This window comes from Rhea americana, unplaced genomic scaffold, assembly GCF_003343005.1.
Source record: "Rhea americana isolate MKP2758 unplaced genomic scaffold, rheAme1 scaffold_151, whole genome shotgun sequence".
NCBI classification, from domain to species: Eukaryota; Metazoa; Chordata; class Aves; order Rheiformes; family Rheidae; genus Rhea; species Rhea americana.
The window spans coordinates 520,041-544,454 of record NW_028185606.1 but is presented as its reverse complement, the minus strand read 5'-3'; the positions used below and the strand labels follow the sequence as shown (position 1 = coordinate 544,454).

Sequence of the window (24,414 nt, the reverse complement as noted above, 5' to 3'; positions counted from 1 at the left end):
ACCCAGAGGCATCACAGCCCTGGGACGAGGGACAGCCGAGCTGGCAACGCTGAGCACTCAGAGCAAACGAGCGACCCCACAGCTATGCAGGGTTACACTATTAGGGGCACTTCAAATGGGGCCACCTGCATCCGCCTGCACGCTAACAGCCAGGCAGACCTTCTGCTCCCCAGCACAGACTCCCCCTCCCGTTACTGCCACCTGACTCAGGCGCTGCCSCACGTTCCCGAGGCCTCGCTGGGGAGGGATGAAGGCCTCAGAGGCGCCCCTCGGCGGCACGGGCCGGCACGGCCCCCGGGCTTCTCCCGCTGCCTACGGCTGAGGGAGCCGTGCCCCCCGCCACACACACAGGAGGGGGCGCCCCACGRCTGCTTCCAGCCGCCCACACGCCGGCGCGGAGGGCGCTACCTGCCGCCCTGCTCCGAGGCGCGCGGCGGGGCGGGGCGGGGCAGCCCCCGGCCCCAACCGGCCCCGACCAACGGCCGCAACGGTCGCAGAGGCCGCGCACGCGCGCGCTGCCCCCCCCCTTCCCGCCGCGCCGCCGCCCGCAGCCGCGAGGGGGGCGTGCCCTCATTAGCATGACGCGGCGCGGGGCGCGCTGGGTAGCGCCGTCGGCTCGCCCTAAGCTGGCGGCAGGCGGGCGGCGCGGCGGCATATAGCGGCGGGGCGGCGCGGAGCGCTGTCCGGGGGAAGCTCACCGCCGAGGCCACGCACCGGGTGCGCGTCACCCCGCCCGCGCCTCGGGGAAGGTCTGAGGGAGGGGCCGCGGCGGCCCCAGCAGGGCCCCGCCCGCGCCGGGCGGGTGAGCCACCAGCGAGGCGGGGCGCCGCGGCGGCCCGCGCCGGGCAGGAGAAGCCGCGGGCGGCGGCGGCGCCCGCCCGCCCCGGCGGATGCCCACGGCCCCGCGGCGCTTTGAGACAGACTCACGGCCGGCACTGCTGAGTCCAATGGGTGAGGTGGGGCACCGCCCCACAACCCAATTCAGACTACTCTCCCCCGGACGTTTTACTGCTGCGTTTTGCCTCCATAAAGAAAAAAAAACGCTCCCTTTTCACCAGAACGGTTTTATTCGGAGGGGGCAGCACCACGCCACGGCAGCRCCGGGGGTCCTCGGGCCCGCCTAGGCGAGGCGGTGCTGAGCGCCTCTCCCGGGCRCGCGGGGCCTCCAGCCCCTCCGGGGCAAAGGCAGGAGAGGGCCCCGGGGCTCACGGCAGGTTGGGGTAGCGCCGCCGGGCCAGCAGCCGGGGCTGGTGGGGCCTGGCAGCAGCAAGCTGAGGAGCACAGAAACACCTTGAGAACGTGGGGCGTCCTCGGGGCAGGACCCCCGCCCCGCGCCCAGGACACCTGCGAGGACGCTCTCACCTGAGGGACCTGGGTGGGGTTGAAGAGCGGGACGGCCCCCGCCGGCGGGGGTGCGCGGGAGCCCTCCTGGAACAGCGCACGGAGAGAGAAGCTGAGCAGCCGTCCCCCATGGTCGGAGCAGAGGGGGGCTCCCCCCACACGCATTGCTCTGCCCCACATGTTAAGGGCTCACCACCAAAACCAGGTCAGGAGGGACATCCATCCTCCATCCTCCCCCTGACTGGGCAGAAGGAACCCAACCCGGGACCTCCATCTTTGTCACAGGTCCTCCGAGGGGTAATAAGCTGCAAACAGCCATCAAGGTTTTTCCCCACCACCACCACRGTTATGCAGCGGGGACGTTTTTGTGCTGAGTTCACGGTGAGGCACAAATAAAGCTCTACTCACCACCTATATTAATGAATTTTGTACAAACATAGCAACTCTAAAGCTTTTGACCCCTTGGCAAATTCAGATAAAATAGGCCTACAAGGTTTGAAGACGTTATGGAGACAGAGGAGTGTTACTGCTTACGACTTTGCTCTAAGAAAAGAGGGCAAAAACGCACAGACACCCCAAAACCACAGACAGGCACGTGAACCACCCTCCTCTCCTCACCTCATCTCCAGCCTCAGGAAAGGCTGCCAGTTCGCTGCCGTCCATGCCCCAGGAGCTTTTCATCTCCATGGACACTGGGGTGATAATAAGGATATCGGCATCATGTTTCATTCATTCCAGGATGTCCAACCCTTAAAATACGAAGGAGCAGCTTCTAAAAGGCCAGGTGTGAGCAGGASACAGGCAGTGTCTGCCCCATTTACCTGGGTTTCTGGAGGCAGGACTGGGTGCAGTAGGAGATGAGCCCCCAGGAAGCTGAGCTGAAGGGCTTGTCCCAGCCACTGGAAGAGGAGAAGCAAGGGGGGATGGCGAAGACCGTTCCTGAGGAGGGAACCACATCCACTGGTTTAGAGCAAAAGGGCCTTGCACRGCAGAAAGGGAATGGCTCCACACTGGAGAGAGGTTCGTGTTTAATCATTGGGACAGCRGTCTGTCCCAATCCTGCTGAAGATCTCCCCTGTCCCAAGTGACCCAAGAGCTTCAAGCACCCAAGCTAAGGGCATCTGTAGCTGGTCAGGGCAAGTGATCCCACGGCGAGAGCCATGTCGCAAACCTAAACTACCTGAAGAGCTCAAAAGTGGATAAGAGTCCTACTGCAGTGCAGGGGGCCAACGGGCTAGCTGTAACCCTTGATTCCTTGTCTCTTATGGGAAGAACGTGCCCCAGTCTCCTGCTATGGGACTGGAGGTCATTCTGAATGAGGAGGAGACTTCCCCAGCAGAGATTGCTCCAAGACATCCTTGCCTCCAAACCAATAGTTCTGGCCACAGAGACACAATGTGCATGTATCTGCATGTCCCAAGGAGGATGTGGCCAGGATTGGGGGTAATTACATGTGGTTGTCCCCCCATCTCTGCTGCATTTSCAGTTAAAGAAATTATTCTTCACTTCAGCTCCTAACAACCACTGGAGCATTGCCATTTGCTGCTAGCAGCTGCTGCTTTCCACTTCAGCGGAGGGCAAGCGATCCCTGCAGAGTTTGCCGAGCACTTTGAGAACCTTCCAGATCAAAGATGCTTTATAAATACACTATTATTAATAATAAAGAATTCACTTCCAGGCTAAAAGGGCTCCCAGTCTCCCTTGTCAGTCCATCCCCGTGCAGGGCAGCACAAAGCAGGCCTGCTACAGAAGTGAAAATCTGTCCAGTGGGCACAGCTGAGTCACGCACGCGAGAAGTGAGGGGAGATACAGCAGGTGAAGGCAGAATTACAGTACCCATTTTYTTTGGCRTGCCCTGAGGTATTACCGTGGGACAGGACAGCCTTCATTAGGCTTCTTGGTACCTGAGATCCCAGTGTGTCGGAYRTGGCTTTGGGAGAGGCTTCCTTTGRAGGCTTCGATCGAAACCAACCGAACCATCTGAATCCYGAGCTCTGGGAAATAGTTTTTCATAATCAAAAGGAAACTAGTAGAAAAAAGTGATAAATTAGAGATACCATAGCCCACAAGAGCCTGGTATCCAGCCTCACTCCTGCCTCCTGAGCCCCAGGCATGGTGGAGAGGAGAGCAAGCACCTGCCCGTGCTACTGGGCTAGGAGCAAGAGTGGGGGATTTCCTTGCTTGTCCCCCTCACCAGCACTGCCAGAAAGGGTGCCCAGAGCAAAGAAGCTGCACAGCTGAGAAGTCCCACTAAGCCAGGCACAGCCACAGCACCTCAGGAGCTGGCACCCCATTTTGTGTGGGGCACAGCTGGACCACAGCGGTCAGGGACAGCATTGGGTGGTTACACAGGGCAGGCCAGGCACAGAGGTAAGACAGCTCAGCCTCAGGAACAGGARGCTTCGGGACAAGCTAGGGGCGTTTGTCTTTACATCAGCTGCTGGGTACTCACCTTAACTTCATCTGGGTTCTCCTCTTCCATTGAGGACTGCTCATCAGTGACATCCTCGGCCACGCTTTCCGAGGAAGGCTGAATGTCCTCTTCCATAGAGATRGTAGAGCTCTCCGAGACTGTTCGGGCCCTTGCATTTAACTCATGCTGGTGTCAGAGATACTGTTATAAATATCATGAAGAAGCAGACAAGGAAGCCAGGGAGATGGGGATTTACAGACAACAGCGAGGAGTCATCCTGAAAGGCAGGGGCAATTAAGCTAACACGGGTCAGTTCCCTTCAGGACCTGAGCTCTCTGGAAAGGCTTAAGCCCAGTTTTGTTCCTGCCTCCCCTGTAGGTCTGGCTATCTCCTGTAGACCTGCATCAAGCAGACCTACAAAGAGGCGAGCAAGACCATCATAAAGCTAGTTACATTGCCTTGACGTTCATGGAGTATCTGCATTGACCATGATTAGAGTGGTCCAGGGACTCCTCTAATTCAGGCTCAATGGATAATATCCCTAGGGAACTATTATATCCTGCTGCAGCAGACAGGGAAGAGTTAACATAGCGGCTGGCTGGGCCAATCTGAACCTCAGAGCTCTCTGGCTGTCAGAGGGATCATCAGTCCCATTAAAAACACGTGAGAACACAAATAAAAACGCTGGGTTTTGGTTCCAAAATGTAAGGAACAATAGGCTGAGCCTACCAGCCTCAACTCACCCACGGCCATACCAAGAGGGCAGAAACCTGTACACAACACAGCCTTTGGAAATAATCTTTTTTCCCCGAGAGACAATGTCAAGGAATATTCTTCTTTAGAAGATGTCTGGAGACCAAGGGTGCCAGGGTCCAGCATGGAGAATTGTGTGAAGTTAACTATCATAGGTGGACACAACCAGCACCAATCTGAGGAACCACTCCACCAGGACCCCTGTCTAGCAGCTGTGCGTGCCACCCCCCACCCCCACCCCAGTGCATGAGGCTGCACAGCATGGACCTGTAGCAGGGTGCAGTGAGCAATTTAGGGCAGTCAGGTGCAGCCAWATGTCCCACTGAGCTGGGAGGGGGGTGGAAGGATCTGAGAGCTACCATATCACATCAGGTCTCTGAGAGGGAACAGACAGCAACATGACMTGGCATTTCATGCAGGTTAAACACATGAAGGGAGATAAACCAGTGAGAGTCCTCCAGGTCTGCCCGGCCACTAAGCAATATGGTCCGTCCGACCTCTCTGGGCAAGCCACCTGCATCCTTCTTCATCTCACCTCCTCTCCTGCAATAGTCTGCTGTACCCCATGGGGCAGTGGGGGGCCTTGAGGCTCCTTGGCATYTCCTAAGATGCAGAGAGAAGGGCACAGTCAGGATTCATTGCTGGGAGCGACTTTCCCACAGGTAAATATTTTTGCATTGGCTAGAGGTATTTATAATGTTGCCATCATTACAGAATCCAGGCAGCAACTCAGCTGGCTTCTCTGCTGCAAGATGCTTCAGCTCACATTAGAGGCCAAATCAATCTAGGCACATGCCGACAYGCTCTGCAAGAAGCTGGATGTGCAGCCAGAAACCAGTCTGGTTCCCAGGAACAGCCAGACCCCTCCAGCCAGACACAGCAATCAGCTGCTTTTCCATAATAAGACCAAAAACACTAACATCGGGAGATGCCTCTTTCCTCCTCTATTTTTTATACTGCTGAAATGGGCCAAGTACTCCTAAGCAATTCACCTTCTGCGTCACATCACTACCCCAGAGCAAGRCTACATGGCCAAAAGTCCTTCCCTGATAGATGCAAAAATCCAGGCCTATAACTGTATTGGCTTCAGGGAGGGAGTAAGCCAGAAGGTTGCACCAGTATCTCTCAGACAAAAATCTGGTTTGTGCTGTTGAATTTGAAGCTCCTCTTCCCACCCAKCAGGGAAGCAGTACAGCTGCCAGCCCTGGAGTTTGTTATAGAATCATAGAATCCCTTGCTGCTTTGGGCGAGGTCTTGTAAAAATTAAGAATCRGCTGCCCAGGGTGGCCAGTCCTGATGGGAAGTGATTTGTGTACAGGAAGCATCTGGATAAACATGATGCCAAGTTTGAGACGGTATTAGAGTGCTTTTTTTCAGAGAAACAAGGCACTGAGGTGAAGTCAGTGCCTTTAGAGAGTGTTGTTCAAAGTGATGCATGTGCCTCAGGAGACCAGACGTGCAAGGATTCCTCAGTCACACTTCCCCAGGGGAGACCCATGCAATTGTTATGAATGGGGCAGAGGCACTTTTGTAGAAAAACAAGGAAGAACAGGTGTGTTTCAGACCTATCTCCAGCTCATTTATTCCTATGAATACGAAAGAAGCCCAAATGTAGCCTAACATCTACCCAGACCTACCCTTACAGGAATGCTCCAGGCAGGCTGATTTGAACCAAACACATAGTTCGCTTACACCATCCTTCCTCTGCTCTGTGCACATGCAAACATACACTTACTCTCTACTGAATTCTCCTCCTACAGGTTGGAGAGTGCTGCCAGGGAAACACCACCATGCTTACCTGCTGGCTGGACCACCTGTGGAGAATGGTCATAGCAAACCTCTCCTAGAAGGACACTTGTCCCTGGGCTGAGCACTTTTGCCTGGTGYTCTGGCCTGATACTGAGCGGCAGCGATGTTTTGACCTGATCAGATGCTGATGCCGGAGGAGGTGCCAAGGGCTGGAGAAAGGAGTCCTCCTGGGAGTTTGTTCTCTGCAGCAACAGAGGGCTGCTCTGCTGGTGCCACTGGTCATGCTGGTAGCCCTTGCTCTTGGCAAACCCACGGCCAWATTCTCCATCTGGAAAACATACCTTGGGAATTTACTCCAGTATTTACAATCTTATTGCATCACTGCATAGAATTTTCTTTTTCCATTATACGTCAATAGGAGATCGTGAGAAATGGTGAGGAGCAATCCCAGTGGAACATGCGTGGGTGAGGAAGGAGATATGGCACAGCATGATAGCAAGGACCTTTTAGATGCTTCAAGGGAAGTAGGTTGTGAAAGATGGGGAAAATCTCTTGGGAACATGCCTGAGGTTGCAAACAAAAACTCAGAATGGGAACATTATGGAAGCAAAGAGACCAGAAGAGAAAGCAACATGTGCCTAGCAGTTCAAAGGATCCCAGAGCCTCCAGCCTTTTCTTTCACTCCTACCTCATGCCCGAGCAAGAAACAAAAWTCTCTGATTCTGAGGTGCATCTGTTAAGCCCTAGCCTTCGTTCCTGCTCCACAGGAACACAGAGTTTCTTGCTTTAGGTAGATGTTCTGATGTTTTTGTTTGTTTGAAAGACAGGTTGAGTAAGTGGCAAGGGCTTGTTTTATTCAGCAAACGCACTTGCTGCTCTATCTGGCATTAGACACAATGCAGCACACTGCTGTTCGTCCCAGGGAGGGATGCACCAAGGGACACAAGGATGCATACCAGTTCCTACTGACTGCTTGTTCCAGCTCTGGGGCTGGCCTCCAAGACAGAAACAGGCTCTGCACAGGTAAGTGTCAGCCCTGCTGCTGACAGGGGCCATCAGCCAGGATCCAGCCCCTAAGCCGGCCTGGGGATTGACTATGGAGCCTTTTCAAAAGGATGCTAAAAGTCTCTTTGCTTTGCCTGCTATCATCACTCCTATCCTGCTAAGGGTTAGCTTCAGCTACTGCTTTTTCACCCGTAAACCACTCCCATAAAGTCCTGGAGATATCTTTGCAGTGTCAGTGAGATCCTGTGAGGAGGAAGGTGACAGAGCCACCTGATTCCTGGAGCTGCTGCCACTTGTCTCCACACTGCCTGACAAGTTCATCCAGTAAGCAGCTACAGATGCTGGGGAAAGTCAGGGAGAACCCTATTGCTTGAAGAACTGTGAGGACAGAGAGGGAGATTTCCATGACTGTATTGGTCCCATCTTGGTCATTGGTAGGACCCGCTTCAGTTTCCCCACTGATCTCCCCAAACTAAACTTATAAGAGAATGGTCAGCCCTGGAACAGGGCCAGCGGGGTCCAAGCAAAGTTAATTCAGCTATTGTCTTTCTGAGATGGATGAACTCAGCCTTGAGCCAGCTTTCCCTGCACACACATCCCTCAGACGAGAGATTAAAAGTCAATACCCAATGTGGCTGGTGACTCTGAACAGCCTTCTCAATGAATGAAAGCACCAAATGAGCTGCTGGTAACAGGGTATACCTGGAGTAGTCCTGGCCTCTGAGAAACCTTCCCATCATACATGCAATTTTTTTCAGAAGATAATTGTAGTTTCAGTGCTCAGCCCTGATAAAAGCAGAAGGCAATCAGGATTGATGATACTTTTTACTGCCTGGGAGAGCTCCTTGAAGAGGAATTTGGCAGCATCAGAGAAAGCTGATAGGAAGAAATGACTTGGAGAAGTTTGCCATGTTTTATCCTGTCTGCATCAGCCTTCGTTCCCCACCCATCAGTGCTGGCATTTCTACCTCCACCTCTCTGCTGTGTGGTGCCAGAAAACTGGGTATGAGCAGGCATCAAGGAGCAAAAAGCAATGCCAGAGCCAGCCTACTGACAGAGGAGGCTATTAAGCAATGCTGATGAGTGTGCAGGACTGCCCAATTGATGTGTTCTCCAGACAGGAACTGAAAGCTCTCCAGCCTCTACCTTGAAGCCATTCAAGGATGCCTGCATCCTTCATCTTGATGTCTCACCTGAAGACTATGTCAAGGATGTGATCTTCTGGATGTCCCAGAGCAAAAGAGCACTCCCAGGGTCCCAGAGAGGCAGAACAAAGAGRTGAACCGGGGGTGGGGGGGGATGAATTTTGGGCCTTAATCAATACGCACACTGAATCGTGGCATGCAGAAGGACAAGTTCTTTCCTGAATCTTTCAGTCTGTGAGCAAGTATAAAATCCTGTTAGTTCAGCTCCAATTTGTGTCCTCGGAGGACCATCTAAGAATGAGGCCATCTCCCCTGAGGCTCCCTGGAGCTGGAGGCTTGGCAAGGAGACACAGGCTTTGTCCAGCTGGCTGCCTGCCAGACTGGCACTGTGACCACCCCGTCCTTCTTCCATGAAGCCCACAGAGACTCCTGAAGCTGCATCAATTAGGCCCAATTATTCGAGCAGACTTTGTTCCTCAGTGGGGAGAAGAGGAGTCTAACTGGACTGAGYGCCCCCTGCTACTTTCCACACGTCTTGCCTGATTGCCCTTGTATTCACCAGGCTTCCAGGACACACAGGGGTCTTGCACAGGAGAAAAGAGAAAGGAGAACTAGCCAGTTCCCTGTCACCAAGGCCTCCCTCCCCTGACCGAGACAAGGTTTCTCTAGCTTTGTTCCTTTCCCCTTTTCCCAGCAGAAGGGAGCCAATGAGTGATATCAGCTTTTCTTAGGGGACTGGGAGGGGAGGGAGTCTTTAGAGCCAGGCCTTTGAGGAGAAGAAATGATGCTCAGTCCAAGAGCATACTAGAAGCCTTCCTCGCACGGTTCTGGTTCTTCCTAGCTGCCTTGGGAGAGAACACCRGGTTCAGCGTGCAGCCTGTCCCTGGCAGACCCCCTCACCAGAGGAACGCTTCTCAGGAGGAATCAGGCCGCGCGTGCTGACTTTCGTGCTTTGGAGAGATGCAAGGGCAGAGGAYAGCTGTTGAGAAATGCCAGCTGGCTCTGAAAACCTGATCACATAGACACCGAGGCTTGGGATCAGCCTCAGCTGGTTGGCAATATAACTGCACATGCTATGTGTGGAGAAGCCCCGGACAGAAGCATACAATGCATTGCTCCATTTCTTTACCTGCAGCTGATCCGCTGGCTCTGGAAAGCTCTGGTTCACCTGATGCCAGCCCAGGAAGGAGGTCTTCTTTCATCTACAAGGAGTCAGAAAACAAAGGTGACAAACCAGAAGGAGAACAGGTCTGCATAGGGAAAACCGGGCAGCACARGAAGGCAGGAGAGACTAAATCAACTGCAAAGCCAATGTAAAGGAGAGCCACATGCTGGCAAGCTCTGCCTTGCAACTCCCCCACTGGCTTGAGGARCCTAAGTGATAGGAGGAGCATCAGCTCCTCAGCCACCCAAGCACAGARCGAGCAAGTGGTGGGAAAGACTCCACAGGATGGATCGGGCTCCTCGAAACCAAGAGCAGCAGGAGAAGCCTGGAGCCACAGGTTCCACTGGCACCAGCGCAATTACAGCTCGTTCGCAGCAAGACTGTAGTGTGACCACCACTGTGCCAAGAGCAGGCAGAATGGGAAGCCAGAGAGAAAGAGGGGCAAGAACAAGACATAAACATGAATGAAATGTGTCCATCTGAGTTCCAGATCAGTTCTCTAGCGCAAGGAACAGAGCACACGTCTGCAAGGCAATGCCCTGGCCATGTGCCTTGCAATGTCCTCACAGTAAGGGATCTCTATTTGTCAGCCAGCCCCTTTTATTGCTCTCGATTCAAGACAAGGAGAGGWGCTTTTCACCCCTTGCAAAGCTCTGTAGCCCTCACTGCCCTTCCCCAAGTATGTTGCAGTCCTCTCTCTGCTCCTGCTGAAACTGCAGRTCCCTGATATGAGACCATATCCCTGAACTGCAGCATGTCCTGCTCATGAATCAAGGGGAAAAGAAGCTCTGAAAAGCCTCAGTGAAAAAGGTGGCCTTTGAACCTTGATACTTGTCCCCCTATTTAGGATAGGGAAGGAGGAAGATACCCCTTCAGACAAACCACAAACCAGAAACCAGCTCCATTACAGCTCCCCAACCCATGGCAGCCAAAATAGAAGGCAGGCGGTGCCCCTCCTCCACTCATCCTTACCTCCCACTGCCGGCACTGGTTTCGGAGCTGTAYGAGCCAGTCGGGCTCCAGGGTCTGGTCATGATCTGGCATCTCCAGCAGCAGTGGGTCGGAGAGCTTCAGCCGTTCAGCTAGCTGCAGAGCCAGGAAAAAGAGGCAGAAGGGAAACAGGGTTCTTAAGTAAGATCTCAGCTCCGGAGATCGACACTCACAGCTATCAATGCACAGGCAGGCACAGAGGCCAGGGGCAAAACAGGACAAGAGCTGCACTTCCCTGTAATACAAAAATACGAGTAACGCCTGCTTTYTATGCAAGACCTATTACCTCTGCTGCATGACTGCTGAGAAGTGCTGACCACAGACCAGGCCCCTCATTCTGTGCCATACTGAGTGCCTCCCACCAGGGGATCCCAGAGGACTTCTCTGCTGACAGGTACATTGAAGTACCATTATCCTCTTCATATTAGCAAGTCAGGAAACTATTATGAACTTCTTATACTCCAACCAAATGAGCACTGTTATTCCCACTTGTCAGCTAGCCAGCCCAAAGCACAGCTGGATTAACAGGACCTCAAGGGCTCTTAAACCAACCCAGACTCCCAGGTGTGTACATCAGACCTTCACCTGCCCCATGAAGGACAGGAGCTGGTGGGTTTTTGGCTGCAGGCTMGAGCACAGGCTAGGATCCTCAAGCCATCTTTCTTTGCCTGGTTTTGAGCACAAAAGACAGGGGCTGCACCCAAGCTGCTCACTGGCCCCTGGGGCCACCCTGCCTTTTAGCACAGTGCTGCTACCTAACAAGGCTGAGCCACATCACTGCAGCTGAACCACTCTGGGAATGGAGATACCTGCCAGCCAGGTAGAGAGAAAGGGTCACTTCCCGCTACCCCAGTGGCCTTTGGCTCAAGGCTTTAAAACAAGCATTATCATCATTAACAGCAGCAAATAACAGGAGGGTGGGAGGGACCTTCTGAGATTACCTGATCCATCTGCCTACTCTAAAAAAGATACCCTATATGTCCACACAGCCCTTACAGCTGTTTGTCTAATTGGTACTTACAAATCTCCATGGATAAGATTTCACAGTCTCCCTCCCCTAGGGCTGTCCTGATGCTTAGTGTCCTTAGAGCTAGAGCTTTTCTTGATATCCAAGTGAAATCTTCGCTGCAAATTAAGCTTCTTGCTCCCTCAGTAGCTGTGGGCAACGGTTGGGCACCAGCCTCTTTAAAAACAGCCTTCTACATATTGGAGGATGGTTATCACATCCCCCCTCTACCTCCTTCCTCCCCTAGAATATCTTCCCTAGAGCAAATAACCCTGAGGCCTTCAGAGGTCATTCTTTCCTCAGTCTCTTATCATTCTTGTTCTTCTCTTCTGCACTTCTTCCAATTTGGCACCATCTCAGAGTGCAGCATCCCAAATAGGGCACAGTGCCCCAGCCAAGACCCCGCAAGGCCCAAGCAGAGGGGGTTATCACCTCCTTGTCTCACACATGCTACTCTCCCTTTTCGAGCCAAGAATAACACTGGCTTAAAAAAAAATGCATCCTCTTATTTTGCTGTTTTGTATTTCTTCCATGTTCCACTGTCTCCCCCAGGTCCTTCTCTGCAGTATTGCTGCTGGGTGTTGAATTTCTCCTGCAAAGGAAGGGTCTGCGTCTAAAAGCCATCTAAAAGACAAGGGGCTCCATCTACAGTAAACAGAGAGGGAGACGCACTCCTGGGGCAATTTATCCCATCTATCTCAAGGTGAGATGAATGGCTCTCCAGAGAGCCATTACCTCCAAGTCACTACAGTGACAGTCTGGCTAAATTGCTTAGACTAGGACACTCAGTTTTATGACACCTGTCACGAGGGGAGATGACTCTCACCCGTAACACATGTTTGATGTTAGCCCACTTCTTGGGATTTGCCACGTTGGCTGTTTCTTCTTATTCAACACATTTAAAAACTGATTGTCTAAAACAGCCTAAAATGCAATTCCCACCTCCAGGAGGTTACAGCGAAACAAAACTAGCATGGCCTGTCCCCGAGTCAGGACAGGAACCAGCTGACGTGAGCTAAGAGCACTTCTGGAGTGACTGAGCTGGRTGCCAGGAGGCTACACTACTCCAATCTGATGGACACCATCATCAGATCTCTTTGGAAACACACGTGTTCATTCTAAATCAATGGCAGGAAAGAGGAAATTATAAGCATGATTACTCCTAAACAGGAGGAATGTCTAATCCAAAAGCTAATACACACTTTGATCCAATATTAATGAACCAACACCTGGTAGTATATCGTCCCCAGCTTCAAAAGAGGGGAAGTCTTAATCAAACACTAATGTGTATCATAATTTGTAACACAGTCTAAAACATCAAAGACGAGCGCGTCTATGAATGCACTGGTTTTTCAGATGAAAGTGTTTTCTCCCAGGAGAAGCATTATCCCCAGCAGAACTGCAGATCTGARAGGCTGTTAGAGTAAATAGGTTTCCATGAAGGGGTCGAACGTGGCACAGCGTTACGTAATGCCAAGCTTCAGGCCAGACTATCAGGTGGTTTTCTGCAGCCTGTTTTGGCCAGGCGTCTCCACTGTGTTTGTCCTGCCTCTCCATTCTGGGGCACCACCAGCCCGTGCAGCTGCTGCTCTGTTCCCAGCAGAAGCTGGCTTTGAACAGCCACGGCGCTGCCCAGCTCCAGGGGAGGACAGAAACCAATGCCAAAAATCTGGCACATGCTCCTACTCACCCCAAGAGAGCACCCTGGCAGGCCAGTGCCATCCTGAGATGAGGTACTGGAGAAGTGTCAAGCAACTACTTATAGTTTCAGCTTCTTAAATCTGTGCCACTTATAAATTCAAAAAAGCTTCAGAGAAAAAAGAAATCCGTTGCCTCCAAACATCTCATCCTATTTGACCAGCAGCATAATTCCCTTCTTTCCCACCACAAAAGGCTGAAGTATTGGAGTTAGCTATTGGTGCTTTTCTCTGGGCCCTGCGGAGGTCAGCACAGCTCTTGTTCAGGCAGATGCTGCCTGGACAGAGAGCTGCCGTGCGCAGATCCTGAAGGTCTTGGCTTTGCCCAGTTGGGCGCACACCAGCTAGCAAACCTTCAGAACTGCTTTCCAGAGCTGCTGAACACCCCCTGCCTGTAGGAAACTGAAAGAAAGCTTCCTACTAGAAGATCACAAATCAGTACCATCCCAAAGCTGTGTACAAGCATCTCTAGGATGGGTCAAGCCTCACACACTGACCTTGGCAGGTCCCTGACAGTGCCCCCACCAGAGCCAGGGAAACCCATGGAATATCCCTCGTGTGGCCACAAGGCAGCATGACACGAGACTCACCTCCATCACTTGTCTGGCCAGCGTGGGGTGGCTGGCCAGCCCCTGGCCCAGGAGCACAGTGGCGATCCTCTCGCAGTAATGCAAGGCCTGGGCTGGCAGCCCGTAGTCCACCAGGCGAGAGGCATAGATGAGCTTGTACACCTTGCGGAAGGAAATAAACAGTTCTGGGGTGGGAAGCTGAGTCAGGAGAAGCCCATGCCCTCATGCCATGGTGCAAGGAGTACAGATCGCAGGCTGCATGCACAGCGCACTCATTAAGCTCTTAGGATRAGGCAGCAGCAGATCACCTTAGTGTGACTCAAACTATCCCAGGTCACAGGTGCCACCACCAAGAGGTCATTGGTAATTTGGGACACCCTCCCTCCTTCCCCACCTTGTCCCTGGGCAGCACAGTTGTGCTCCCCTCAGCACCAGGACTTCACTGTGCCGGCAGATCGACGGCAGGGAAGGACACCAGCCACAACTTTCATCTACACAATTTGTGCAGTGCCCGAGGCAGTGGCAGCTGGGTGCTTATTTACAATATGAAAAGTCTATCAATTACCCAGGACTGTTACAGAACAGGAGGGGAACTAGACCAGGTTAACACAGATCAAACACAGATGGCATCAAGCCCCAGAAGCTGCCCTGGCTCAGGCTCCCATGAGCTGTGCCGAGAAGAGGATTTGAAAGCCCTGCCTTGGAGAAACCCGTGCTGAGCCCAGTGGGCAGAGCAGCTCCTGCAGCCAAAGAGGGAAAAAGCCTCGAAGGGCTTCGGACAACAGCCCTGATCCAGCTGGAGCACCTGCAACTGGGCTTGGGGGTGCATGTGGAGGGATGTATATAACAGGGAGTTTTTTAAGGCTGGTCTGAGCTGCTGTTGGCCACGCTTGCAGTCTCTGCTACCTGGAAGGAGAGAAGGCAGGCTTTGGGCTGTCGCAGCTGCTGGCAATACTCAAAGACTTCCATGCGCTGGATAATCTCCGTCCTGGCAAACTGGGCAAATGCCTGACTGCAAAAGAGAAGGAAAAGTGCAGTTCAGGGAGTGGAGCAGAGATCTCCCTTCGAGAGAGCCTGGTACACAGGTCTGCTGCTCCTCTGCACTGCTGACCCGGAGCATGCTGAAGAGGCCCAGAGCAAAAACCAAGAGCAGTAAAATCCCATGATTTTACTCKCCAGAATTTTACTTTCTGCTTTCCAGAGGGGAAACACATCATCTCCGTGAGGCCAGAGCATGAACGAGCACCAAAAGAAAGCAAAGAACCCGCAATATTCCTGAATTTGCTGGGAACTCAAAGCAATAGCAGGTACAGAGATATTTTCTTCCTCTAGTAAGACTTTTGTTTGTGAGACTCCAGCTTTTGGGGAGCTGCCAGCCCATTTTGCAGAACAATTTGAGATCACAGGGATAGGAAGAAGGAAGGAGACAACTCGGAAAAGCAGCTGGAAGTACTGACAGGCCACTGCCTGCCTGGATTTCCTCACCAGTGACTGCTGCCCAGCAAAGCCATGCGGTCCGCTTTCTCTCCAAARTAACCGAAAGGAATATCTGCCATCAGGTAGCAGAAATGAGCTGCTTCTGTTAATCCCCTGCCAGCTGAATGGAGAAGGAGAGAAGGGAGAAGGAAAAAAAAAAACGCTAGCCCTGACAGACAGACCTCTGTGCAGAGTGTTGCTTTGAAGGCAACCAAGCTGGCATTAAAATAATTTTCCCCCCAAAAACAACCTAACCAAATAGTCCCATTTTTTTTCTCTGCCCATTCAGACCTCTAAACCTCCCCTCTCCCTGTATGTTCCTCCCCACCCAGACTGCTATTTTCTGTGCTTAAGGGAGGGCTGGTTCATTGCTGGAACCAGGGAAGCTCTACCAGCGTACACCTCCAGTTTCACTTCTCTGGGACGTTGTCATCAGCCTGAAACCCACCGAGGGTCTCTACAACCAGTGCTAAAACTGGCACCCAGAGCAAGCCTCAGACCCCAGTCACATGTGCCACCTGTACCCCAGCTGCTCCAGGTATCACCAGGAGAGCAGCTAATGGATGATGTCCTCTCCCCTCTGTGCTGTGAAAGGAGCACACAGAAGCAGCCGTGGGCACAGCAGGGCTGCGAGCCGGCCTCTGACCGAGGCCTCGGCTCACCCAGAGCATCTCCCATGGTGACGATGGCACGGTGGTTCAGCTCCGTGTCTCCAACCTTGTTGGACAGCATCACAGCCAGGTGAGGCCTCCAGTCTCCCCACTTGGCATCCCCACAGCACTGGGAGGGAGACAAGGAAGGAGACAGAAGTTGAGCCTGACAGCATGGGCTGGCCAGTCTGCAGCAAAAGAGCCTCCATGCCGCACAACTCCCCACAACATCCTTCTCAGTGTTTTCTTGCACCATGACACAGGTGTCGAAGCATGAAAGCGTAAGAGCATTGTAGCATGAAGATAGGACTGCATTTCACCCAGTAGCGACCCAGAGGGCACTGCTAGGGGATGGGGGCTCTCATTCACATACCTGCGCTGCTTGGGGAACCCTTCCTGACATGAGCTGAAAGAGGGTCTGCAGCGGGTCATTAACAGCCAGCGTGTTGGTGAACCTGCAAGGAGGCAGCAGAGACAGCTGCTGTGCTGCAACCCCAGCGTAAGAGCCCAAATCCGCATTCAGCTTCAGCGTGGTTGAGCACGTCTCAAACGCCCCAGGAATGGCATCTCCTGGGAGCTTCAGCTCATTGGTGAAGCCAAGGCAGAAAGGAAAGCAAACTCCACAAGGTGATCTGTTACCTCCAGAGTGAGCAACTCTCAGGGCCAATGCTGGATAATACCTCCTTAAAAGGATACTGCTTGGCGAGAGAGTTTCTTGTTAACTCCCCTGAATATATTCAGTCCAGCAGAAAATGTCTGCATGGGCAGTTCACTGGGAATCATTTTGCCAGCCGAGGTGCTGTGGTCCAGCCTGGGCTAGGTCCTGGCTAAGTGGGCTGAACCCCTGCCCCAACTCTTGGCTTTACCGCTCTTGTTGATCTCTGCAGCTAGAGCAAAGTGGAAGATTCAGAGTGAATCCACCTCGTATCTCCAGGGAATTACTTTCCTCTTGCTTCCTTTCCTTCTGCCTGGCAGGAAGCCTGAAAGATTTGGGCCCAMCCTGACAGACAATCCCTCCCTGCTCTGGCCAGTAGAAAAAACACCGAATTGGAAGAGCCTCATGGAAATTAGTGTTTTTTGCAGCACCTCAGAGCYGAGGGCACCTGAGAGGATGCGTGCTCAGCAACATCAGTCAGAGAGGGGTCCCAGGCATCACACCTCACTTTTACTTCTCCAGCTTACCCAGTGAGCACCCAGCTGTAGGTCCGAGGGTCCATCTTGCTGGAGAGGAAGAGGGCATGGCCCCACAGCTGGTTTCTCATAGCCCAGTCCAGAGCTTCCTGCAGCCAATGTGGGGAGGAAAAGGCATTTGCGTCAACTCCGCTCCCCTGCCCTTCTCCACCATGAAGGGAACATCAGCTTATCTAGCTGGCTCTGTAGCCTATTTCTGCTGGAGTTTCCTTGGGGCATCWCTAGCCCCCTACATGGCTAGGTCATGTGAGGAATGCACTGGGTCTCTGCTTCTTCCCTCTGCAGACTTGGGACTTACACAAGAGCACTGGTGACTATGCTATATTTACCCAAACCCCTCAAGAACAACAAGAAAGCCAACAACAGTCCATCTGGTCTTCATTTGGGTCCCCATCCCAGTTCCCAGAAGTGGGAAACTTCTGCTGTTAGCCCTGTGGTACAAACACACCATAAAGACATCACAAACATCCAAGGCACTTTGTGACTTCCCTTTCCTTTAAAACCTTGCCAAAGAGGCCAAATGAGTCATCCAGAGGCAAAGGAAAGAATCATCCCTATATGCTAGATYCCACTCACCACTTACTTTCTTTCTGCCATAGTAGAGGAGTTTGGTGAACTTCTCCACAGTCTGTGCCAGTGTCTCCACAATGGGAGGGACCTCCCCTGTAAGGAGGTCCACCATCCCTGGCCCATGTGCCCGCCACTCGTCATCTGACGGGTTGAACAGATTAGCCACAGGGTTTTGCTTCTTGTACTTCTCCAGGCGTTTACAGTCTTGCATCAAAAGCTCAGCTGTGTCTGAGCCCACCATGGACTGTGACAGGGAAGAGGAGGTATGAGGCACATGGAGGCTGCCCTTTGAGCAATGACAGAGCATTTCTAGTCCAACACCCAGACTCAGGTGATGGCTTTTGTCATCAGGAGCAGCACCCACCCACTCCTGTTCAAACTGCCCCTGGGCAGGGAGATCATAAGCTCTTATCCATGTCCTAACAGGTGCCCCAGCAAGACTAGCCTCAGTCACCAGCATGCAGTATCTAAGGGCAAGGGAGTCAGCACAACCAGCACTTCACAGCACCTTCACAGCACTACCCAGACTGAAGATATTATCCACCTGCTTCCAACAAGCGGTCACAGATTAGATTGGGTAGGTGTCATTGAGTTAAGAGATTGATCTCCTTTTAGGCTTAAGCACTGACTCTGAAATGCAGGTGGCACCGGTCCCTTTCAGAGCTGCCATTCCACTACAATGTTGGTATTTCACAAGGATGAAAAGCAACCCAAGAGAACATATTTCTTCAAATGCTCTGGGCAGTACCAAAGTGGTTGATGGCACTGTGGGAATGGKATGCATTTAAGATGCACTCCCCCAAAACAGCAACTTGCTCAAGAGGCATAGAAATGGTATATAGCTGACCTGACTCCGAAGATTAAAAGAGTCAACACTTTCCACTGGACACCTACCCCATTCTGCTGGCAGAGGAGGACCAGGAGTTTCCAGAGAAGAGCTGAATCTCTGCCTCTCTGTGTTGAGAGATCACAGCTTGTGGCTATCTTGTGCTGGCAAAATGTCATCACATCCACCTTGTGCAGATCTTCCCTGCAGTAGCAAAGGAAAGAATCAAAAGTAACTCAAGCAAACGCAAGCTTGGGCACCCTTAAGAACTGAAGGGTTCCCAGGTTTGCTGACAAGCATCTCAAAGATTTAAGGAAGAGACAGAGAAGGGAGGACYCTCAATGACCACATAAACATTGTATGTCAATGACCACATACTGCATTGATCACACCCAGCTCAAAAATGCTTAACAAGGTTGGTTATTATTGTGATATTTTGCAGATATCCGTGTTTCGAGGCTGAAGAAGGCATGTCAAATCCTTTCTCTGCCCTCCTGACATTTTCATCCATCCATCTGCAAAGAACCTCAGTTTTGCTTAGCAGCAAAGCTATTAGAGCCATAACTATCCAAGGCTGTGCATGAAGACAGTATCTTTTATCTGATTAACTAATACAGTGCAGGGAGAATGACATGTCTGACCACATAAACCCGTCTGGTCTGAGGCAGAAACCTGTAAGCTGTGTGCACACAGCTTACAACTGCCCTGCGTCTTGCAATAGAGAGTTAGACAACTGGAAAGAAAAGGTGGTTGTGAGACAGAGAGGAAGAATAGCAGGGAGAAAGATGCTGATCYTGACTCAACCACACCAACGCATTATCTGGACTCTAACATCAGCAAAGTCCCCTTTGGCAGAATTGCTAACCTTCAGCTCCTCAGATTTCTACCCAGCTTCTGAGCTTGCTCAAGTCTTTTACTCAGTGCACAGTTTTCCTTCTTCTACACACTGCTACTCTCTCTGTGCTTTGGTTATGAGTAACCACAAGTCACTTATATGGCTTACTGGTGTAACTAGTATATTGTACTGGTATAACTGATATAATATTCTTCATATATCCACACAAAAAAAWTAAAATCTACACTCCAAAAACAATCTACACCTCAGGAAAGGGAACAGCCTCCCAGTATTAACCCATATCTAGCCTTTGCACACATCCTTATCCYCCAAAACTACAGGGACTCCAACAGAGGAATCTGAAGTCTGTCCTCGGCTCATCTCTTGGTCCTCCTCAGCCAGTGGCCCTGRACCACAGCTCAGGCAGTGCCTGAACCCCAGAGAAAACAGATCTTGGGCCTCATGGAGGCATACCTGACCAGAGGCCCTGGGAAGGCTTGCAGCTCCTCCTGCTCTTTTGTGCCATGAAGGATCACCTGAAAAGCAAGAGCTAACTCAGCATCTGGACTGCTTCAGCAGTCAGACCAGGCCATGGATGAACTGGCAGAAAGTTACAGTGCCTAGGGAAAGGGTTTAATGGTACTGGTGAACTCTTCCTGTGCCATTTTAAAGTAACCACAGAGCTTAGGCACTGAAATATCACAAGAACCCCAATGATGTGGTCCAAGAAATAGATGCCTCTTGAGATGGCATCTGCCTCCTTGGGGAAGCAAAATAGGATAGAGGCAAATGCTGTGGCTGACTTGTGCCTGCTCTGGGCATGGATATGGCCTGTGTATCTGAGCACTTCAGAAAGGTAAGCAGATTTGTCCTTCAGAGAGGTACAGGCCAGCATTCATCCATCCTTGGGGGGGTTGATGTGAACAGGTTATAGGCAATACCTGAGGATTACAGAGTTGTAGGAGCAGGGTATAGAGGACGTGAAGGCTGAAAGCAATGGCCAGGAGGGGTCTGGTATGAAACAGACTGGAGAGGCCACAAAAGACAGAGAGGAGATGGTAGTAGGAGACAGGAAGGTGGCTAAGAAGGCTGTTTGGGCATCAACCAATGATGTGTACATCCCCCAAAGCAGAGGAGTCTGTCTCAGCAGGATGAGAGATTGCTATTTCAGAGGCTGTGGCATACCTCCAAGCTGTGCAACTCCACATGAGCTGGCTGCCCCTCCGCAGGGAAGTGGGGGCACACCAGCACCAGCTGCCCTCCAGCTCCAAAGCACACTGGYACATGTGGCAATGGAAACTTCTGAGGTGCCACCGGGGCTGGTGTAGACACTGAAGCTCTTCCTGCATGACAGAGGCACAGGCCACAGTGAGTCCTCCTACTCTGGCCCCACACCACCTCTGCCATGGACAACGTACCCAGGTCCCAGCCTGTCCTGCACCTACGCAGCCCACCACTGCCTGGGACTGTCCATGCAAGGACAGTCCCCTAAAGCAGATGGCAAACGTACAGCACCTCCCTGCACCCACCAGACCATGTAGAACCATCTAACTGTGCCCTAGGTCCTCAGTCACGCCTTGCACCCAACACATCCCTCTCAACGAAAGGGTATCTGCCCTCCAAGACCTGCACGCTAGAATGGCTGCAGCTGGCTGAGTGATGGGATAGTGAATCTTAGGATCAGGAGACATGGGCCATTTACTCAGGCCCCATTAGCACTTTGTGCTAGGAACCCATCTCATCTCACCTACTTGCACCGGGCTCCAAGCCACCATGGGTACCAGGTTGTAGTGRTCAGCGCTATCGCAGATGTACTGGCTGAGCTCATAGCTGCTGGAGCTAAGCCCAGACTCACGGTACTGCACGAGCAGGCTGGGCTCACCAGAGGTGGTAGGCTGCGGGGAAAGAGGGAAGCACGGAGGTGAAGGACCAACATGAGAAGGAAGGAAAAAAATGCTTGATTTCAGAGAAACAGGCCCAAATGGTCCATCTGCCCTTACCTAGTGAGGCAGGTGCCCAGCAGGACCCGAGCAGCACCCACCACAGTGCAGGCTATCCCCATCTGACCAGTTCGAGCACATTAGTATCTCAGGCTCATCGCAGTACATACCCTGGTCATACCAATGGCTCTTAAAGTAATTAGCTGCAGATCTAGCCCAATGGCTTTCCTAGCCCTAACACAGGCTCCCCAACACAGCCTGAACGTGGGAATCACCAAAAGCAGTGCCTACAAGCAAAACCACTCAGAGAGAAGTTCCGATTTGATCTCTTGATCTGCTCTTTTGCAAAGCACAGCAATTGGGACACAAGCGCGAAGGAGCAGCCTTCGTCACACGACAGCCAGCCCCTTCSTTTGGGCAGGGGTGACAGGGTGTCACACTACGCAAGGAGGCTGTAGGAGGGGAAGAGAAAAAGCAGACATCGCTCGACAGGGAGAAAAGCAATCCACCCAGCCAGGCTTTCTGCCCAGTGCTCAGCACTGKGCAGTAGGCAGATGCAACCCGATACCTGGGGGAATGACAGACCAGCAGATGGAGATTTTATAAATACTAATAACCCACGGTAATAATTCACAGGGCATTACAAAGTCTCTGGGGCGCCTRGCTGCGACCTCCTCCATGCCCTGCTCATGTGAAGTTACCTTGCGAGTCTGGCTACTGTCCTCCTCAGAGGAGCCAAAGGAGTCTTCCCCTGCCTGCCCCCACCGAGAGCCTGAGCAGAAGCTCTCCTCAAATGAGTTGCTGGGCTCTGACCTGCTGAAGGGAAAAGGAAGGATCCAGCCGAGGTCTTGGGATCAGTTGCAGACTTTGCTGCAGCAGATGCCATCTCGAGAGGCATTTATTTCTTGGACCACATCATTGGGGTTCTTGCAATGTTCTTGTGATGTTTCAGTAGCTGAGCTCTGTGATTACTTTAAGATGGCACAGGAAGAGTTCACCAGCACCATTAATCCCTTTCCCAAGCACTATAACTTTCTGCCGGTTCATCCACGGCTTGGCCTGATTGCTGAAGCAGTGGCTATTCTGACCGGAGGGACCACAAAGCTGCCTCCAGGCAGCCCAACCCTCCCGCTGCAGCCCCTTACCTGTCCTGCCCTGGAGATGGAGTTACCAGGTTAGGATGGTAACCCCGGTAGTAGTGCTGGTCCTGGTAACTGGGACCATAAGGCTCTCCCCATCTCAAATCTACAGAGAGAAATCAAGATTTAGTGTTGTTYCTCCCAAGCAACAAGCCATAATGAAGTTACAGAAGAGCAATGAGTCAGACAATTTGCCATGCACACCCCATTTGCTTCCAAATTAGCCTGATGAGTTAGAGAGGTACAATAAAGCCTTGTACTTGTTGGCAGACACAGCACAGACACCCCTTCCTCTTTTTTCCTGTTTTGAGTCCAGGAATTCCATAAATGTGGTAAAACTTGGGCCCCAGTAGCTCTGTTTGCACAGCAAGATCAGCATGATTGAGCTCAGCCTGCAAGCAGGAACAACTCTGGCTTTTTTAGCCAGGCAGATGAAAATTAAATGTTCCCTAGGAGCACCTAGTTCCCACTTAGAGCTCCAAATGGAAACTCAAGGCAGGGCTGCACCATGAAAATGGCATCCACGGCCTGGGAGCGTGGGCAGCAGAAAGCCCCTTGAGATGGTTTGTACCAAGCCCTCACACCGCAACAGGTAGAATAGCCCATCGCAGAGAAAGCAGCAATCATCCCTCCTGGAGGTGGCAAGGCGGTGTGACAGTTGTGCGCGCTGTCTGACACAGCACGCCTCTCGCAGGACTCCTGCGCACAGCTTGGCCCGGCCAGCCTGGCCAGACCACAGAGGTGGCCGTACCTCTGTCATCCTGCCAGGCTGCAGGCTGCCTGTGGTAGCACCAATAAGCATAGTCGTCTCCATAGCTGGGGGCTGCATAGTTCCRGTAGGGGTCTTCATATCCTTGCCTGAAACACCACAATATACACAGCTGAGAAAGAAAGAAAACCACACCTGAGCTATATTCACGACGGGCATCTCGGGGCCAGCACAGATATCCAGCAGAAAGGCCCAGCCCAGATCCTCCAAGGGGCACAGTTCGTGTCTGATCAGCTCCCAGGTGAAGGTCCCCAGGGCAAAGGATGAGGGCTGGGAGCACATCCAGGGGTGAGATTTGCACCCCAGTTGGGAATCTTTGAAGGCAGAAGGGGTCACAAAAATAGGACAGGTAGCCAGGAGCAGATCCAGGATCGCACACAGGGAGGAGAGGGAGAACAGAGGTGGGAGATTTGGACCCGTTCCCATCCCTGTCACTGAGAAAGAGTTGYGCTCTGCGGTTTCAGAAGCCATCCAATTTCAGATGCTGGGGAACTCTGCTCAATCACCTCAGGTACTGAGCTGTTAGAGGGACCACTTTTCACGGATGCTTTAGGAGAGGCCTCCAGAAAGCATCTTTCCTGTCAACCTCTGAAGCTGCTGCATCTCCTGCAGACCTCAGCAGGAGTCTCCTGCTGTGCTGGAGCCCAGCCAGAGCGCAAGCTGTCCACCCAACACACGTGCACCTTAACCCTTCACAATTTACACAGTAATTCAGTTAGTCCTGCGCAATACCTAGCCTTCCCAGCCAAGCATTTCACAACCTCAGCAGAAAGCCCTGCGTTAGCTGTGCTGTTCTCCCTACAACTCTCAGAGGGCAATAACTCAGGCAAAGCAGCCCAGGCTTGCTGGAGTATTCAAAGCTTTTTTCTCMTCACTGAGGCAGCCTCGGCCCCACGTTTTATCCTTCTACCGTCTGCTGTTTCAGCAGCTGAGCTTGCAAGCTTCCTTTTATTCCTATGTTATCCACTTACGTTTTTATTGTTCACCTTGTACTTAAAAAAAAAAGAAAAAAAGAAATTTAATCAAACTTGCAAGAAAAAGACACCTTGGGACAGAGATGGAGCCTGCAGAGCAGCTACTGCAGAAGCCGCAACCGTAAGGCAGAGATCAGAGCGGCGACGGTCCTGCAGCTGCAGCTCGGACGCGAGCGGCGGCGGCCGGGCGGCAAGCGGGCGCCGCCTGCCC

The 24,414-nt window shown here is 52.3% G+C and overlaps 1 protein-coding gene and 1 non-coding gene across 2 annotated transcripts in view; one reads left to right on the top strand and one right to left on the bottom strand.

Moving 5' to 3' along the window:
• The first annotated feature begins 682 nt into the window (after positions 1 to 682).
• On the top strand, positions 683 to 1,001 carry LOC146598824 (Nuclear RNase P). The gene has a single exon (XR_014895196.1).
• Positions 1,002 to 1,083: 82 nt separating this feature from the next.
• The window catches only part of SEC16B (SEC16 homolog B, endoplasmic reticulum export factor), a 29,104-nt gene continuing 5,773 nt past the window's right edge, over positions 1,084 to 24,414 (bottom strand). The window contains exons 2-26 of the mRNA XM_085299628.1: positions 23,212 to 23,318; positions 22,467 to 22,566; positions 22,023 to 22,134; positions 21,501 to 21,508; positions 21,129 to 21,310; positions 20,567 to 20,724; positions 19,856 to 19,917; positions 18,615 to 18,750; positions 17,734 to 17,964; positions 17,142 to 17,239; positions 16,333 to 16,414; positions 15,972 to 16,089; positions 15,319 to 15,430; positions 14,740 to 14,845; positions 13,855 to 13,995; positions 10,544 to 10,657; positions 9,536 to 9,608; positions 6,306 to 6,584; positions 5,043 to 5,110; positions 3,794 to 3,940; positions 3,246 to 3,335; positions 2,163 to 2,280; positions 1,960 to 2,033; positions 1,363 to 1,428; positions 1,084 to 1,271 (exon numbers count right to left, since the gene is read on the bottom strand). Coding sequence (XP_085155754.1) covers positions 1,206 to 1,271; positions 1,363 to 1,428; positions 1,960 to 2,033; positions 2,163 to 2,280; positions 3,246 to 3,335; positions 3,794 to 3,940; positions 5,043 to 5,110; positions 6,306 to 6,584; positions 9,536 to 9,608; positions 10,544 to 10,657; positions 13,855 to 13,995; positions 14,740 to 14,845; positions 15,319 to 15,430; positions 15,972 to 16,089; positions 16,333 to 16,414; positions 17,142 to 17,239; positions 17,734 to 17,964; positions 18,615 to 18,750; positions 19,856 to 19,917; positions 20,567 to 20,724; positions 21,129 to 21,310; positions 21,501 to 21,508; positions 22,023 to 22,134; positions 22,467 to 22,566; positions 23,212 to 23,318 — 2,848 coding nt within the window. The 3' untranslated portion in view covers positions 1,084 to 1,205. The remainder of the gene's footprint in view (positions 1,272 to 1,362; positions 1,429 to 1,959; positions 2,034 to 2,162; positions 2,281 to 3,245; positions 3,336 to 3,793; positions 3,941 to 5,042; positions 5,111 to 6,305; positions 6,585 to 9,535; positions 9,609 to 10,543; positions 10,658 to 13,854; positions 13,996 to 14,739; positions 14,846 to 15,318; positions 15,431 to 15,971; positions 16,090 to 16,332; positions 16,415 to 17,141; positions 17,240 to 17,733; positions 17,965 to 18,614; positions 18,751 to 19,855; positions 19,918 to 20,566; positions 20,725 to 21,128; positions 21,311 to 21,500; positions 21,509 to 22,022; positions 22,135 to 22,466; positions 22,567 to 23,211; positions 23,319 to 24,414) is intronic.